Source organism: Myotis nattereri (genome assembly GCF_964212035.1).
Source record: "Myotis nattereri genome assembly, chromosome: 3".
Lineage (NCBI taxonomy): Eukaryota > Metazoa > Chordata > Mammalia > Chiroptera > Vespertilionidae > Myotis > Myotis nattereri.
The window spans coordinates 146,227,334-146,244,482 of record NC_138077.1 but is presented as its reverse complement, the minus strand read 5'-3'; the positions used below and the strand labels follow the sequence as shown (position 1 = coordinate 146,244,482).

Genomic DNA, 17,149 nt, shown 5'->3' with positions numbered 1-17,149 from the left:
GTTTTACTGGTAAGTTCTACCACAGAAAATTCCACTCTTAAAAGAACTCTTTCAGACATTGTAAAAAGAAAGTATATGCTTCAGCTCATTTTGTCAGACTGGTATAACTTTCAAACCAAAACAAGACAAGGATTGTTTAAGATAGGACAATTATAGGTCAAATTAAATTACAAACATAGATCCATAAATTTAAAATAAAATGTTATCAAACTGAACCCAGCATGCATTAAAAATTAAACCAAATTTAGCATCAAATATCCATTAATTTAATTCACATTCACAAATTAAAGGGTTAATTTAATTCACCATATTAACAGATTTAATGAATGAGTGGAAAATATGATCATCTGAATAAATTAAGTAAAAACATTTAATGAAATACAACACACATTCATGCAACAGCTCTTAGTAATCTAGAAAGAGAAGCTGTAAGAGTAGAGCTCAGACAGGTCAGGTAAGCTTGAATCTCCTGAAGGGATATTTCTGGGAAATTGACCTTAGCTTTACTCAATTTTCTAAGAAAAAAATGAAGTATTGGAGGTGTTTTGCACTGTTTATTTGCACTTGAAGAGTTGGTTGGCACATACAAAGATATTCCAGGAGTCAAGTACAAGAGGACAAAATGGAGATTTTAAAATCTCCATAAAAGGGAGAAATACTTTATGGTACTGCCCATTGCTGTATTCCCATGGGAAACTTTGGGGGGTCTGAGAAGTCCTACCTCTTTCTGAGAGAATAACATGTCATCTCCTGCCTTATAAAACCAACTGTAAGTTTTCTTTTCCTTTGCCATTAAACATGATACCCTCTGTGTCTCTTAGTCTCTTTCTGTTAATCATATTATGGTTTCATTATGACAAGAATGCAGAAGGGAACTTCTGTGTGCCAGTGATCCATAGCAAATACATTTTGTGATGAAACACTAAAAGCATTCCCTTTAAAAATAAAGTCTACCGGCCCTAACCGGTTTGGCTCAGTGGATAGAGCGTCAGCCTGCGGACTGAAAGGTTCCAGGTTTGATTCCGGTCAAGGGCATGTACCTTGGTTGCAGGCACATCCCCAGTGGGGGGTCGTGCAGGAGGCAGCTGATCGATGTTTCTCTCTCATCGATGTTTCTAACTCTCTCTTCCTCTCCCTTCCTCTCTGTAAAAAAATCAATAAAATATATTTAAAAAAATAAATAAAGACTAACGATAAACTTGGCTGCTATAGCTGCTTCTATTCACCACTGACTTCCCAGCACATAGGATAAGAAAAAAATCTGAAAGAGTGTACGTCTTGGGAAAGGAAGAAACAAAGCCATGGCAATTGGTGGATAATGTGGTTATATATCTAGAAAAACAGTGAGAATATACAGAAAAATTATTAGAACAAAAATCGTTCAGCAAAGTTGATACATGTTAAAAGTTTAATATATAAAAAGTATCTTATAAACCAAAGACAGTTAGAAAATGTATTTTTAAAATAGATACCCTACAGCCAAAACCGGTTTGGCTCAGTGGATAGAGCGTCGGCTTGCGGACTGAAGGGTCCCGGGTTCGATTCCGGTCAGGGGCATGTATCTGGGTTGCGGGCACATCTCCAGTGGGAGATGTGCAGGAGGCAGCTGATTGATGTTTCTCTCTCATCGATGTTTCTGACTCTCTGTCTCTCTTCCTTCCTCTCTGTAAAATATCAATAAAATATATTAAAAAAAATAGATACCCTACATAGCAACAAAAATATTATATACTTAGTAATGTCTCTAGCAAAAGATGACCTTTATGAATTATCAACATTTACTGGAAGCAGTAAAGAAGGCAGGCTCAGGAAAATGGGTATTTTACTAACCAGCAGAGAAAAGTATTTTAATATTTTAATAATTGATACAGACTTGCTGGTGTAAACTACTAAAAATTAGCCCTGGTTTGTTAGTTCATGAGTGAAAAACTTCAATATCATAAAGTTATTTATTTCCCCAAAATTAATCTATAAATGTAATGCAATTCCAATCAAAATCTTAAGAAAGTCTTTCATGAAACTTGACAAGCTGATTGTATGGGAAAGCATAAGCTAAAAATGTTCAAGATAATTTCAAAGAAAATAGGAGGATAACTAACCCTATTAGATATTAAGACATAATGAGGCTATAAAGTAAATCCAATATTGTGTAGGCTCTGGATAGACAAACTGACTAATGCAGTGATCGGCAAACTGCGGCTCGCGAGCGACATGCGGCTCTTTGGCCCCTTGAGTGTGGCTCTTGCACAAAATACCACGTGCGGGTGCACACATACAGTGCAATTGAAACTTCGTGGCCCATGCGCAGAAGTTGGTTTTTGGAAAGGGGATAGACGAAACAAGCATACAAGACGAGTGTGGATGGGAGAGTTGGAAGGGGTCGACCTCAGCGAATGTACCTTAATCAGATTGAGGACTTTTTTAGCAAAGGCCAGCTTAGGAGTACCCTAATTAAGTTAATAATAATGTACCTACCTATGTAGTTTAAGTTTAAAAAATTTGGCTCTCAAAAGAAATTTCAATCGTTGTACTGTTGATATTTGCTCTGTTGACTAATGAGTTTGCCGACCACTGGACCAATGGAACAAAGAAAAGAAAGCTCAAAAATGGAGCCACATTTATGGGACTTGGTATAACAGAGAGAATTTTAAACCAGTGGTAAAAAGAGTCAATACCTTTTGTTGAAATAATTAGATATTCATACAGATATCCATAAAATGAAATTAGATCCATATCATTTACCAAACAAATAAAAAAACCTTAGGAACACACAAAAAAAACTGAATATGATAAGCAAAACTTGTGAATGTCTAAAAGATAATATCAGAGAAAACGTTAATGACCTTAGGTGGGAAAGATATTTTTTTAAAATATAATTTTATTGATTTCAGAGAGGAAGGAAGAGGGAGTTAGAAACATAAATGATGAGAGAGAATCATTGACTAGCTGCCTCCTGCATGCCCCCTACTGGGGATGTGTCCTTGACCGGAATCGAACCCAGGATTCTTCAGTCCGCAGGCTGACGCCCTATCCACTGAGTCAAACCAGCCAGGGCAAGATTTCGTTGTTTTTTTTAAAAATATATTTTATTGATTTTTTACAGAGAGAAAGGAAGAGGGGAGGGATAGAGAGTTAGAAACATTGATGAGAGAGGAACATCGATCAGCTGCCTCCTGCACACTCCCTACTGGGGATGTGCCCGCAACCAAAGTACATGCCCTTGACTGGAATCGAACCTGGGACCCTTCGGTCCACAGGCTGACGTTCTATCCACTAAGCTAAACTGGTTAGGGCCAGGGCAAGATTTCTTTAACAGGACACAAATATCTCAAATTAAAAAGACTGGTGAATTAGATAACATTAAAATTAAAAATATCCTATCTAATAATAGAGAAACATGGTAATTAACCATAACTTCGCTACCCTTCCCATTGGCTAATCAGCAAGATATGCAAATTAACTGCCAACCAAGATGGCGGCCGGCAGCCACACAGCTGAAGCGAACATGAGGCTTGCTTGCTCCAGTGACCGAGGAAGCCAAGGTTCCCCGTCTGCCACAGCCCAGCTCTGAGCTCCAGATGCAACAATGTTGCAATTATAGAAGCTAAACAAACCCAGAAACCTGCTTTCAGCCAGCCACAGCCTCAGAGCTGGAGCCGACTCTCAGCTCCAGTGACAGCTATAGAAGGTAAATAAATCCCAGAATAAAAAAAAAAAGAGGCTGGGAGCTTCAGTCTCCCGCCAGCCTGTAAACGGCCCTCAGCCCCTCACCCAGACTGGCCAGGCACCCAAGCGGGACCCCCACCCTGATTCAGATCACCCTTCAGGGCAAACCAGGCGGCCCCCACCCGTGCACCAGACCTCTATCCTATATAGTAAAAGGGTAATATGCAAACTGACCCTAACAGCAGAAAGACTGGGAATGACTGGTCATTATGACACACACTGACCACCAGGGGGCAGACGCTCAATGCAGGAGTTGCCCTCTGGTGGTCAATGTGCTCTCAAAGTGGGGAGCTCTGCTCAGCCACAAGCCAGGCTGATGGCTGCCAGTTCAGCAGTGGTGGTGGGAGCCTCTCCCGCCTCCTCAGCAGCGCTAAGGATGTCCGACTGCAGCTTAGGTCTGCTCCCTGCTGGCAAGTGGGCATCCCCGAGGGTTGCCGGGCTGCCAGAGGGATGTCTGATTGCCAGCTTAGGCCCAATCCCCCAGGGAGCAGGCCTAAGCCAGCAAGTGGTCACCCCCAAGGGGGTCCCAGACTGCGAGAGGGCACAGGCCGGGCTGAGGGACCCCCCACCCCCGAGTGCTCAAATTTTTGTGCCCTGGGCCTCTAGTCTATATATAAAAATATATCATAAAATGATGAAGCAGCCTCAGAGAGGGAGAAGTTATTTCCAATACATAATTAAACCAGAATTAATAATATCTAGAGTTTATAAAGAACGTCTCCAAATCAGTAAGAGAAAGGAAGCCCAATCCAAAAATGGGTAAAGGATAAAAGTCAATTCACAGAAGAGGAATCTACTGGTCAGTACCATGAAAGATGGCCCACCTTACTAGCAGTCAGATATAGAACATAGTTTTACTGCTTGTGACAGAGATCTAAAGTAACATAAAAAGAGAATTTATTTCTCTCACAGAGAAAGTCTAGACTGGTATAGTGGCTGTGTCCCATGAAATCATCAAAGTTATGTTACTCTTTGGTCAGAGATCTGCGCACTTTCTTTCTTGTTTTTCTGCTGTTCCTACAGTGTTGCCCTTCTTTGTGTGGTCCAGCGTGGTTTTCCACCACATCTGCATTTTAGTCAGTATAACCTGGGAAAAGAGAAGTGGCAGTGGGTGGGCAGGGATGGGGAATGGGCACAACTCTGAAGTTACACACATTATTTCTCATAATATCCTCGCTGCAAGCAGCCTGAGGAATGTAATGAGTCTTTCCTCTGGGTGGCCTTTTGTACAGCTAAAAATTGGGGTTTTATCACTGTCGTGGAAGGGAAGAAGTTTGGGGAAGCAGTCTCTGCTACACCAAGTAAATGAAGAGTATTTCACACTCATTTGATTGAAAAACAAAATTAAACTTTTGAGAACAAGAGTTGGCAATGATGTGGAGCGAAGAGAATTCTCACATGCTGCTTGTGAAGCATTTGATCAGTTTGGAAAACAACTTGACAATATCGAGTAAGGTTGAAGACTTGCTACTCTCTGAGGAAGCATTCTGTTTCTGGGATGTACTGTAAGGAAACTCTTCCACATGTGCACAAGTGGACATGTACAAGAATGAGTTCAATATTATTTGAATTATCAAAATAATTGGAAAATTTTTAATGTCCATTAACAGGCGAATGGAGCAATTGTGGTATAGTCATATGATGGAATTTTACACAAGAGTGAAAATGAAGAGCTACATGTATTATCAATGGATAAATCTTAAAAATATAATGTTAAGTCACAAAAGCAAGTTGTGGAAAGATATGTGCAATATGCTATTTAATAAAGTTTTTAAAATGCCAAACACCTCTCTATATATTGTTTACAGAAATACATATACTGTATTTGGGGGGATCTGACAAGAAGACCCCCTTTTCCTGCCGAATATCTGAACTAGTTGAGAAATCAATCACAAGTCAGTAGATGAAAAACAAAATATCACCTTCATTACTAACAAAGGATAGCTTGAATGCTATGACTTTATATGAGAACAAAAATGGTCTTGCTAACTCCCTACTGCCAGTGTAGACTTTAGAGCAGTTTGCCTTTAGGAAAGTTTGCAGAGCACATTAACTCTCTTACCTTCAGGACCTATTATTTGAATGGGTCCACCTAGCCCAAAACCCAGAACCAACAACTGTCACTCACCAATCAAGAGTGGGCAAAGATCCAGGAGGGGTTAAGTAAAATCTCTCCTTAAGGAACCAGAGGAATGGGGTAGAGGTATCCTAACACATATGAATTTAAAAATATTCATGGGGATTATAAGAACCAAATTCAACCTAGTCCTTACTCCTAAGGCAGCAGTTCCTCAGTCTAGTTTATATCAGAATCACCTGGAGGGCTTATTAAAACATGGATGGCTCAAACCCACTCTTAGAGTTTCTGATTCAGTCAACCTGGGATGGGGCCCAAGACCTGGCATTTCTGCCGGTCAGTGTGGCTCAGTAGTTGAGTGTTGACCTACGAATCAGGAGGTCATGGCTCTATTCTTTGTCAAGGCACATGCCCAGGGTTTCAGACTCAGTCCCCAGTAGAGGGCATGCAGGAGGCAGCTGATCAATGATTCTCATCATTGATGTTCTCCCTTTCCCTTCCTCTCTGAAATCAAAAATAGTAATAAAATAAAAAATTGGCATTTCTGACAAGTTCACAGTTGATGCTGATGGTATTGTCATGACCACACTTTGAAAATCATTGCGTTAGGGTGAGGTGAAGAAATAGTATCAAGGATAGATAAGCAGAAAGATCTAATTATATTTTCAGTGTTTTATTTATTACTAGAGGCCCAGTGCACAAATTCATGCACCAGTGGGGTCCCTTGGCCTGGCCTGCAGGATCAGGCTGAAAACAACTCTCCAACTTCCCCTGAGGGGTCCCGGATTGCGAGAGGGCGCAGGCCAGGCCAAGGGACCCCACCAGTGCACGATCGGGGCCCGGGAGGGATGCAGGAGGTTGGCCAGCTGGAGAGGGACCACGGGAGGGCTCCAAAGCATGTCCGGCCCATCTCGCTCAGTCCTGATCAGCCGGACCCCAGCAGCAAGCTAACTTACCGGTTAGTGCATCTGCCCCCTGGCGGTCAGTGCACATCATAGTGACTGGTCAATCGATTGACTGTCTGCCCCCTGGTTGTCAGTGCACGTCATAGCGAGCGGTTGAGCAGCCTTAGCATATCATTAGCATATTGTGCTTTGATTGGTTGAACGGATGACCAGACACTTAGCATATTAGGCTTTTATTATATAGGATTTTTTGGTTATCCTCACTCAAGGATAATTTTTCCATTGAGTTTTAGAAAGAGTGGAAGGGAGGGAGAGAAAGAGAGAGAGAGGGGTAAGAAGAGAGATATCAATGTGAGAGAGACACATCAATTAGTTATCTCCTGCATACGCATATGCCGGAGGCAACCTTTGACTGGGAATCAAATTTATAACCCTTCGGTGCTCTGGCTAATGCCCCAAATACTGAGCCATGTCGACCAGGGCAATGTTTTATTTCTTGAGCTGAGTAGTGAGTGTTATTATTTTCTACATTATCTTTTTAAATCAAAGTAATGAAATATTTTTACATACAAAAGTAATGATAGAGTATATAAAACTCTGGAAAATTGCCGCCTTAATACTTACAAATCATCTGATTATTCAGACTTTGGAGGAGTAACATGTTAAATTCAGATATTGATTTGGAATAAGTATGTTAAATACGTTTTTATAGGTTAAATGATTAACAATGTGGAGCAATAATTGTTACTACTTGTTACAATTTGTAGGTCTTTCAAATTGTTTCTATACTTACTCAAATCACTTTTAATCAGGAATTTTTATCGTGTTTCCCAATAAATTCTTTAGCTTAACATACTAAAACCTACTCTGTTAAAAAAAATTAATGTTTTGCTTTGTTTTATTTTATTACTTATTTTTATTGTGGTTCAAGTGGCATGTAACATTATATTAGTTTTTGGTATACAACAAAATGATTTGATATTTCTATATATTGCAAAATGATTACCACAATAAGTACTTTTCATCACCACTTATCATTATAAAATTTAGTTTTCTTGTGATGAGAACGTTTAAGATCTACTCTCTTAGCCACTTTCAAATAGGCAATATAATATTATTAACTGTAGTCACCAAGCTATACCCACTTTGTTTTACATGTAACTTATATTTCATGTGAAATTTAGCATTTTGAATTCTCAGGACCAGAGAATATGTGTTTCTTTTAGTTTTCTGGAAATTCCTCCCTTTTAATTTTAATTTGATCTGGTGAAGAATTTATGTTTCTCTTTGTTTTTTGACTAATAGCTTTTTAAGACTCCCCCTAGCTTACTGACTGAATTATAACATGCTCAGATATGCAGATTAAAAAATGGTTTACCTTTGAATATTTTATGAGCTCTAGAATTTAAGTGGCATGCAAGTTTGTATAGCAATTCATGTATTAATAATTAAGTATAGAATATATTTTTCTATTAGTTAGCCATTCACAAAGAATTTTTAGGAGCATTACAACCAAATGAAGGCCACCTGCATGGGAGTTAAAAGGTAAGTCCTTGGTGGGCATATGTTATATCCTGCACATTCCAGCAGCATCTACCAGCCCCAAGTAACCACAAGTCAAACTTTTGGATAAGTAGTGAAAATATATGTCAGTGCTGGAGAGTGTGTAGCTAGATGTTCTTTCTCATTCTTCTCTGCAGGGGTGTAATTAATACCATGACACCTTTCTGAAAAACAGTGTCGCAGAAGGTATCAAAAACTTTAAAAGTATTTTTACTCTTTACCTAAAGAATTCCTCTTTCAGGGCTACCCAAAGAAATGATCTGAAATGCCAACAAAGATTTGTGCACAAAATGCTCACAATATCATCACTTAAAATAAGGGGATGTTAAAGTGATGCTATGATCTAACTATTCAATTATAAGAAAATAGTCAAGTCATTTATGGGTTATTATGCCATTAAATAGTATCTTTTACAATTACTTTTGAAAAACTTTATGAAATGAGAATGATCTTAAGTTATAGTTTAATATGAAATTTGAATATGTATACTGTATATGTTTATTGCCTTGTGTTTATAGTATGGGTTTAAAGATATGCATAGAAAATGATCAAAGATTATCTTTTAATGATGGAATCGTGCATGATTTTATTCTTTATACTTTTCTGTATTTAAGAAACTATGCAATAAAACTTTGTTTTTAAAAATTCTTCTTGCCACATAAATATAGTGTCATGTAGTATGAAGGCTAAGTCCATATATACAGGGTGTCCCCCAAAATGTATACACACTGTAACAGCTGATAGCTCAATTTTGAAAAGGAAATGTATTTTAATAAACACTGCCTTTAATTATTCAAAGTGCCTTTTTTTGGAGACACCCTATATATTCTGACTTTCTAGTTCCAATTTTCACATAAAATGCTTTAGCTTATCTAACAAACAATTTAAAATATACTTAAACAAAAGCACTATTTAAAGCTTTCATCACACCATTCAGAAATTTTGGTATCTTTTTAAAGCAAATTATTCCTCATAATAATGAATTTTGTATGTAATTTATAGGTATCATTATAAATTTTGCTAACCTCATCCAATTAAAAATTTTATTGGGGTCTTTCTTAAATAGCCTTTTAAATACTTTATTGTATAGATTGCCTAAAGCAGGGTTTCTCAACCATTTTTTTCATCATCACCTTCCTAAGGAGCCTTTGAAGACATTTTTCCCTAATTGCTCTTACCCCATGAAATTTTAATATCTGCTTATGTACTACATGTATATCTGTAGTTTATGTGTAGAGTAAGATGTTTTTTCACTCTTCCAAGAACCAATTTTCACCCCTTTGGTGGCGATATTAGCCTCCTTTAAGAATGTGTGGCCTAAAGGAACATTATGAAAAAAAGTTATATTAACTTTTAAAATGAGTCTCAAGCCCACATGTTTTGTTTTTATAGCTGCCTGCCTCTCAAACATCACATGGTGACCACTCCAACACTACTACTGTGGGGAGAGAAAGACGCATTTATGGAGGTTGAAATGGCTGAAGTCACAAAGATTTATGTTAAAAACTATTTCAGGCTAACTATTTTGTCAGAAGCCAGTCATTGGCTTCAGCAAGAACAACCTGATATAGTGAACAAATTGATATGGACATTTCTAAAAGAAGAAGCAAGAAAAAAAGATTGACTTTTCTATATTCTGCTATGAGAGGTCTGTAATAAAATCTCTAAATATATTTTTTAAATTGTTCATCAACTTCTGTGAGATTCACTAGGAAAACATTGTTTTCACATGCTTTATCATAAATAAATATCATGACAAATATTACTGAAAAAATCTGAGAATGTGTGTGAACTTGTAACATAATGTTGATTTCCCTCTATTGTGCTTTCACAGAAAATCACCTGCCTTAACATGCACACACTTGTACAAAGAGAAAGTTGGGGAAAGTGGCTCAGTTTTGGTTTCTCGCATTCCTTTTCTTTTTTTAAAATATATTTTTATTGATTTCAGGGAGGAAGGGAGAGGGAGAGAGAGATAGAAATATCAATGATGAGAGAGAATCATTGATCGGCTGCCTCCTGCAACCCCCCTACTGGGGATTGGGCCTTCAACCCGGGCACGTGCCCTTGACTGGAATTGAACCCAGGACCCTTCAGTCCACAGGCAGATGCTCTATCCACTGAGCGAAACCAGCTAGAGCAAGTTGCTTGCATTCTTTACCCTGTTAACATATGGTGCTTTATATAGATAGATAGATAGATAGATAGATAGATAGATAGATAGATATAGATAGATATAGATATATATATCGATATATATAGATATATATCGATATATATATAGATATATATCGATATATAGATATATATAGATAGATATAGATATATATATTCAGTCATATTGCCCTAGCCAGTTTTTCTCAGTAGTTAGAGCATCAGCCTCCGGACTGAAGGGTCCCGGGTTTGATTCCAGTGAAGTCTACATATCTCGGTTGCAGGTTCGATCCCCAGTCCCAGCTGGGGCACCTGCAGGAGGCAACCAGTTGATGTTTCTCTCTTGCATCAGTGTTTCTCTCTGTCTCTTCCCATTCCTTCCATTTTCTTTCTAAAAAAATTAATGGAAAAAATATCCTCGGGTGAGGATTAACAACAACAAATAAATAAATAAAAAGATTAGCCATATTAAAAGACAAACCTGCAATGGTATAAATTTTCATTTTGTTCAAAAGTTCTTTTAACTATTTTTTAACTATTAAAAAATTTTATTATCAAGTTTCTTCTATTTATAGTATATTTATTAGTCTGAAGGCAAATATGACTAGATGAATACTAGTATACACTCCTAAAACAGGCCATAGTGTTTACAAGAGATGCTATGAAGATTCTCATATACACATATATATATGAAACATTGCAAAGTAGGAAAGCATATCCATTAAATTATTTGCCTTAATTCTCTAGCTAAATTGGTGAAGGATTTAGAAAAAGTATCCAAGTGTCCATTTGCCCCACTCCAGGCAACAAGAATTGAATGCTATCTTCCTCTGTGCACTAAAATCTAAGCTCCCCAGGGCAGAGACATTTTATTGTTTTATTAACTGACACATCCAGCATCTAGAAAAAGGGACTGGCTCATTGTAGGAACTCAGATACTTGCTTAATAAATAAATATCTGCCACACTGCTAGGCACTGTGGGAGAAATTAAAGGAAAGATGACATGGTAATATAGAACTTTCCCTTAAGAAGCAGACACAGAATGCAGTTAAATTAAACAAGGGTTCAAGAATAGTGATGAAAATACAAATAAACATAGGAAGAGTTACAGAATAGAGAGCAATACCAGCTCAAGGGACTACTCATTCTCTTGGGTTGCTCTTCGTGGCAACGGAGACAACCACTGATGTTGCCAAGCCATGGCTCCTTAGAGACCGCATTTGTGTTCCCTTGGTGAAAGGAATGCTTCCCTCCCTAAGCATCGTTCTCATAGTGACAGAAGACAGAGGAATGTCCCTAAGAATTCTCATCATTGTATCCTAACAACTTGTATTTACTAATAAAAGCCCACTCTTGGAGAACAGTGTGGAGTTTCCTCAAAAAACTAAAAATGGAACTCCCATTTGACCCAGTGATCCCACTTCTAGGAATATATCCCAAGAAACTAGAAACACCAATCAGAAAGGATACATGCACCCCTATGTTCATAGCAGCACAATTCACCATAGCTAAGATCTGGAAACAGCCTAAGTGCCCATTAGCAGATAAGTGGATTAAAAAACTGTGGTACATCTACACAATGGAATACTATTGTGGTAAAAAAGAAGTTCTTACCATTTGCAACAGCGTGGATGGAACTGGAGAGCATTATGCTAAGTGAAATAAGCCAGTGGGAGAAGATTAATATCACATGATCTCACTCATTTATGGAATTTAATGAACAACATAAACTGATAAACAAAAACAGATCCAGAGACAGAGAAGCATCGATCAGACCGCCAAACCTCAAAGGGAAGGTAGGGGAGGGTGGGGGTAAGGGGGAGAGATCAACCAAAGGACTTATATGCAAGCATATAGGCCTAACCAATGGACACTGACAACAGGGGGGTGAGGGCATGATTGGGGGTGAGGGGGTAATGTAATAACTTAATCAATAAAGAAATTTTAAAAAATAATTTTTAGAAAACCACTCTTCTCTATATATTATACTTGTGCCTCATAACAACATTTCCAGGTAGGGAGTATCAACAATTTACAGATGTCAAAATGAGGTTGGCCAATGACCACAGTGTTAGAACCAGGATCTGAACTAGATCCATCTGGTTGTAAAACCCATAATCTTCGCACAGATCACATTCTGTTTAACAGGCTCTGGTGTCCACATATGTACAGGAAAGATGAGTCATATTGCCCTAGCCGGTTTGGCTCAGTGGTTAAAGCATTGGCCTGCAGATTGAAGGGTCATGGAGCAAAGCTGGTATGCTCCAAGAAATAGAAACATATCTCAGAAACCTTCAGTTCGACTTCTAATTCTAAGAAAAGGAATTCAACTTAGCAATTAGTGAACACAGGAATATTTGATATAGCGCTGCCAGCGTCGCAAATGCTGCGAAGTATAGAGAGAGCCTGGTTCACACCAGCTTTGATTATGCTTCCCATTGATCCTTCCCAAAAGACAGCAATAAAGGGAGGAGACAGGAGCATGTTGACGGTGGTTGGCGCAATGAAGTAATCCTGACTTATTTTAATGAAAACTTGTTACTGACAAAGGTAATCTTAAGGTTTGCCATTGTTACTTATGTCTGTCTGAAATGCTGATTGGTTCATGTGGAATAATATTAAGAGTATGAATCAAACGTTCCATGGCTAATTCTGGCCTCTGATAGTGGATATAGTCTAATTTTCAATGGATGTGGAAGAGTGTTTGTAAAAGATAAAGGCTCAAGGGTGCCACCAGTTAAACCTCTTGAACATAAAGATATCGTACTGTTTCTGTAGAAATCAATTGTAGGGAGAGAAAATGAATTTGACTTACCCGTTGCCAAAGCATCTCACAGTAAAAATTGTCATTAAGATTCATATATTTAAATTCATAGAGCCCTAGTAGCTATATACTATGTGCTTAATATAAATGTCAGCAATTGTTATATGAAAATAATTTATTAAATATATACATATATATATGAAGACATTTACAAAAAGCAAAGAATAGCCCTGACTGGTTTGGCTTAGTGGATAGAGCGTCGGCCTGCGGCCTGAAGGGTCCCAGGTTCGGTTCCAGTCAAGGGCATGGACCTTGGTTGTGGGCACATCCCCAAGAGAGGCTGTGAAGGAGGCAGCTGATCGATGTTTCTAGCTCTCTATCCCTCTCCCTTCCTCTCTGTAAAAAATCAATAAAAAATATATATTTTTTAAAAAAAGAAAAGAATATTATCCTGCTGATATGATTCTAATCCTCCCACTACATCATTTACCATTTAAAATTTTTCGGATTTCAAAGGTAATACATCATATCCTATTAACACACAATTGCCTCTAGGTTCTAATGCTGCGTGAGCAGAAAGAGCAGGAGGGGGAAGGCGTGCGCTCTGGGGACCGACCCAGGTCCCAGCTGCCGGCCTCTTAAGGCCACCGAAAAGTCGGCCCCATGTCTCAGCGCTCCTCCTCGGACTAGGGGGTGGACGGGGCCTCCTATGACCCCTGAAGAGTCGGCCCCATGTCTCAGCGCTCCTCCTCGGACGGGGAGGCGGACGGGTGGGAGCCTGCCCGCCGTCTCCTGAGGAGCAGGTCCTTGTTCCCGCCAGCGGTGGCCAACCCCTTCGTGCAGCGCACGCACATCAGCGCGAGGCGCTGGGCCGCCATCCTCCTCCTGGGGACCCTGCTGGTGGTGGTGCGGGTGTCCTGCCTGGCCATCCTCTTCGTCTTCCTCTGGCCCGTGACCATGCTGTGCACCATAGGCCGCTCTGCTCGCGGAGGCAAGCCCGCCAAGAGTTGGAGAAGAAAACTGGTGCAACTACCCCTCAGGTTCTTGTTTCAGACGTGTTTCCTTGCCTCCGGCTTCCTGGTGAAAGTGAAAGGGGAAAAGGCCACCCGAAAGGAGGCCCCCGTCTTGGTGACCGCGCCGCACTCCACTTTCTTCGACGCCATCGCCTGTGTGGTGGCGGGGCTGCCCTCCGTGGTCTCTGCGAGTGAAAACGCACGGATACCAGTGGCTGGGAAATTCCTGTTGTTAACGCAGCCGGTGCTTGTGACTCGAGAGGACCCCAACTCCCGGAAGACTACCCGGGATGAAATCCAGAAGCGAGTGACCTCCAAAGGGGCGTGGCCACAGGTCATGATTTTCCCAGAGGGAGTGTGTACCAATCGCACGTGTCTGATCACTTTTAAGCTAGGGGCCTTCTCCCCAGGGGTGCCTGTGCAGCCAGTGCTGCTCAGGTACCCAAACAGCCTGGACACGGTGACCTGGACCTGGCAGGGCTTGACAGCCTTCCAGGTGTGTCTGCTGACCCTGAGCCAGCTCTTCACCAGGGTAGAAGTGGAGTTCATGCCTGTGTACGTCCCGAGTGACCAGGAAAAAAAAGACCCCATCCTTTTTGCCAATGCAGTGCGGGTCAACATGGCCAATGCTCTGGGGGTGCCCGTGACAGACCACACGTACGAAGACTGCAAACTAATGATCAGCGCGGGCAACCTTCAACTACCCATGGAAGCTGGTTTGGTGGAATTTACAAAGATCAGCCGGAAGTTGAAGTTAGATTGGGACAGTATTCATCAGCATTTGGATGAATATGCTGCAATCGCAGTTGCCTCAAAAGGAGGGAAGATAGGAATTGAAGAATTTGCAAGTTATTTAAAACTCCCAATTTCAGAGCCCTTCAGACAACTGTTTGCCCTCTTTGACAGGAATAACGACGGCAGCATAGACTTCAGAGAGTACGTGATAGGGCTGACTGTCCTGTGCAATCCTGCCAACACGGAAGAGATTCTGCGAATGTCCTTTAAGCTTTTTGATCTTGATGACGATGGTTTCATAACACAACCGGAGTTGGCTGCTATACTTCAGGCAGCTTTTGGAGTGCCTGGCCTTGATGTTTCCAGTCTCTTTCAGGGAATAGCTAGAGAGAACTCAGAATACATTTCATACAAGGACTTTATGAGATTTGCTTTGAAGCATCCAAAATATGCCATTCTATTTAATTCATATTTAGAACTCCAGGCAGCCTATATATACACATTACCACAAGAACAAGTTTAATCGCTGTATTTAAAGGTTTAAGTCAGCCCTGAAAATGGTGCAAGTACCTTCCAGGTAGACCCTATGAAATAAAAATATTTCTTTGTGGAAAAACACAATCATGTTTACTCTAAGTGGCCTAGACACTTAATTATGATATTTAAATGTACTTACGGCATATATATATATATATTTCAACTAGACTTTATAGCATCTAATTTTTTTCAATTTCTTTTTTTTAAGAATAAAACTCAGATTAGGTAGAATTGCCCCATATAGCAGCAGCAGCATTAATAAATATCTCATTTCCTTGGTTTAACATACTAAGAAGTATAATTTTGGGGGAAAGGGGAAAAGATCCTTAAATGTGTACTTCTATTATAAAACAACTGTTGATACCTGTCTTTTGTTTGTTTTTAAAGAATTTTTAAAAATATATATATATTGATTTCCGAGAGGAAGGGAGAGAGATAGAAACATCAATGATGAGAGAGCATCATTATGGGCTGCCTCCTGCATGCCCCACACTGGGGATAGAGCCCACAATCTGGGCATGTGCCCTTGACTGGCATCAAACCTGGGAACCCTCAATCCACAGGCTGACACTATATCCACTGAGCCAGACTAGCTAGGGCTGTTGATACCGGTTTTTAAATATATGTTATAATTATTTTAGATATGTGAAAGATGAGAAATTGTGTACTTTAGAATCTAAGAAATACAGGGACCTGTCATGTGTAGCAATGAGAAGCAGTAACTTGTGTCTGAGGAGAAAGCTGGTGATGGAAGAGGCAGAACATTGCCCCATGAACAGACATAGAGAAGGGTCAGGAGTCATCTTGACACCCTCAGTGAAATAGGAATATTTAGGGGTGAAATAGTCAGGTTTAGGGAATTTTTAAAATTAAGGGGGTCCATGGAAAAAACAGAGGGCTACAGAGTTGCAAAAGGGCACATTTCCATAAGACATGGGAGTTGGAAGCAGCAGAAGTTACATTTCCATAAGACAAAGGGAAGGCACAAGTTACATTTCCATAAGATAAGGGAACTGGGAGTAGCCAAAAGTCTATATTTAAAAAATAAAGAAGGGCCTCACACATCCCATGTGAGGTTTGACCTTTGAGCTCAGGAGTTGCTATAGTGACCAAATCAAAGGGGAAAGAGTGGCCAATCAGAGGCGATATCAAGTCACAAAAACTGTAGCCTTTATAAACTGGGGGAAAAGAAACTCGGTGGGACTCTTTCCCCCTCCCTACATGGGAGTTTGTACTTGTTCTTCAATAAATTTCTGCCTTTGCTATACCATTTTGCATCCTTGGTTTCACTCTTTGATTCCCACGGACAAAGAATTTGGGGAAGCCATCCTGCCCAGGGGAACACCACGTGTTCCAGTCCAAAAATCCCATTCATCAGCAACTACTGCTGTCCTAAAAGCCCATTCAACCTTCAGCTCTCTGCCCCTCCCTTATGTCCAGAATAGCTCATTCTCATCGGTTCTAGATAATAGTTGTTGTTTGTTTGTTTTTTTCTCATGAAAGCTATTTGGGTTGTTTTGATTCTCCACCATTATGGATTTTTAACAGTAACTGAGAGTCTAACAAATGTACACAGTGGAAACATGTTCTTAGCAATAATGACAGAATAGCCAACAGAATGTTATGTGTGTGAACTGCTAACCTTTGTGTTTACTCTGAGCAAATGAAGCCATA

The 17,149-nt window shown here is 39.8% G+C and overlaps 2 protein-coding genes across 3 annotated transcripts in view; both read left to right on the top strand.

The window, feature by feature from the left end:
• Positions 1-17,149, top strand: part of LOC308516702 (epoxide hydrolase 4) — a 140,362-nt gene that overhangs the window by 23,586 nt on the left and 99,627 nt on the right. Inside the window, exon 7 of one of the 2 annotated variants that reach the window (XM_081087764.1) lies at positions 9,664-10,039. The exons of the other annotated variant lie outside the window; for it this stretch is intronic. Coding sequence (XP_080943890.1) covers positions 9,664-9,895 — 232 coding nt within the window. The 3' untranslated portion in view covers positions 9,896-10,039. Of the gene's footprint in view, positions 1-9,663; positions 10,040-17,149 lie in introns of those variants that run through there. 2 annotated transcript variants of the gene reach the window in all.
• Positions 13,923-15,461, top strand: LOC308517300 (lysophosphatidylcholine acyltransferase 2B-like; the record flags this gene model as incomplete). Its single annotated transcript, XM_081088414.1, has 1 exon — positions 13,923-15,461. The coding sequence occupies one exon, from the start codon at positions 13,923-13,925 to the stop codon at positions 15,459-15,461; it is 1,539 nt and encodes a 512-aa protein (XP_080944540.1).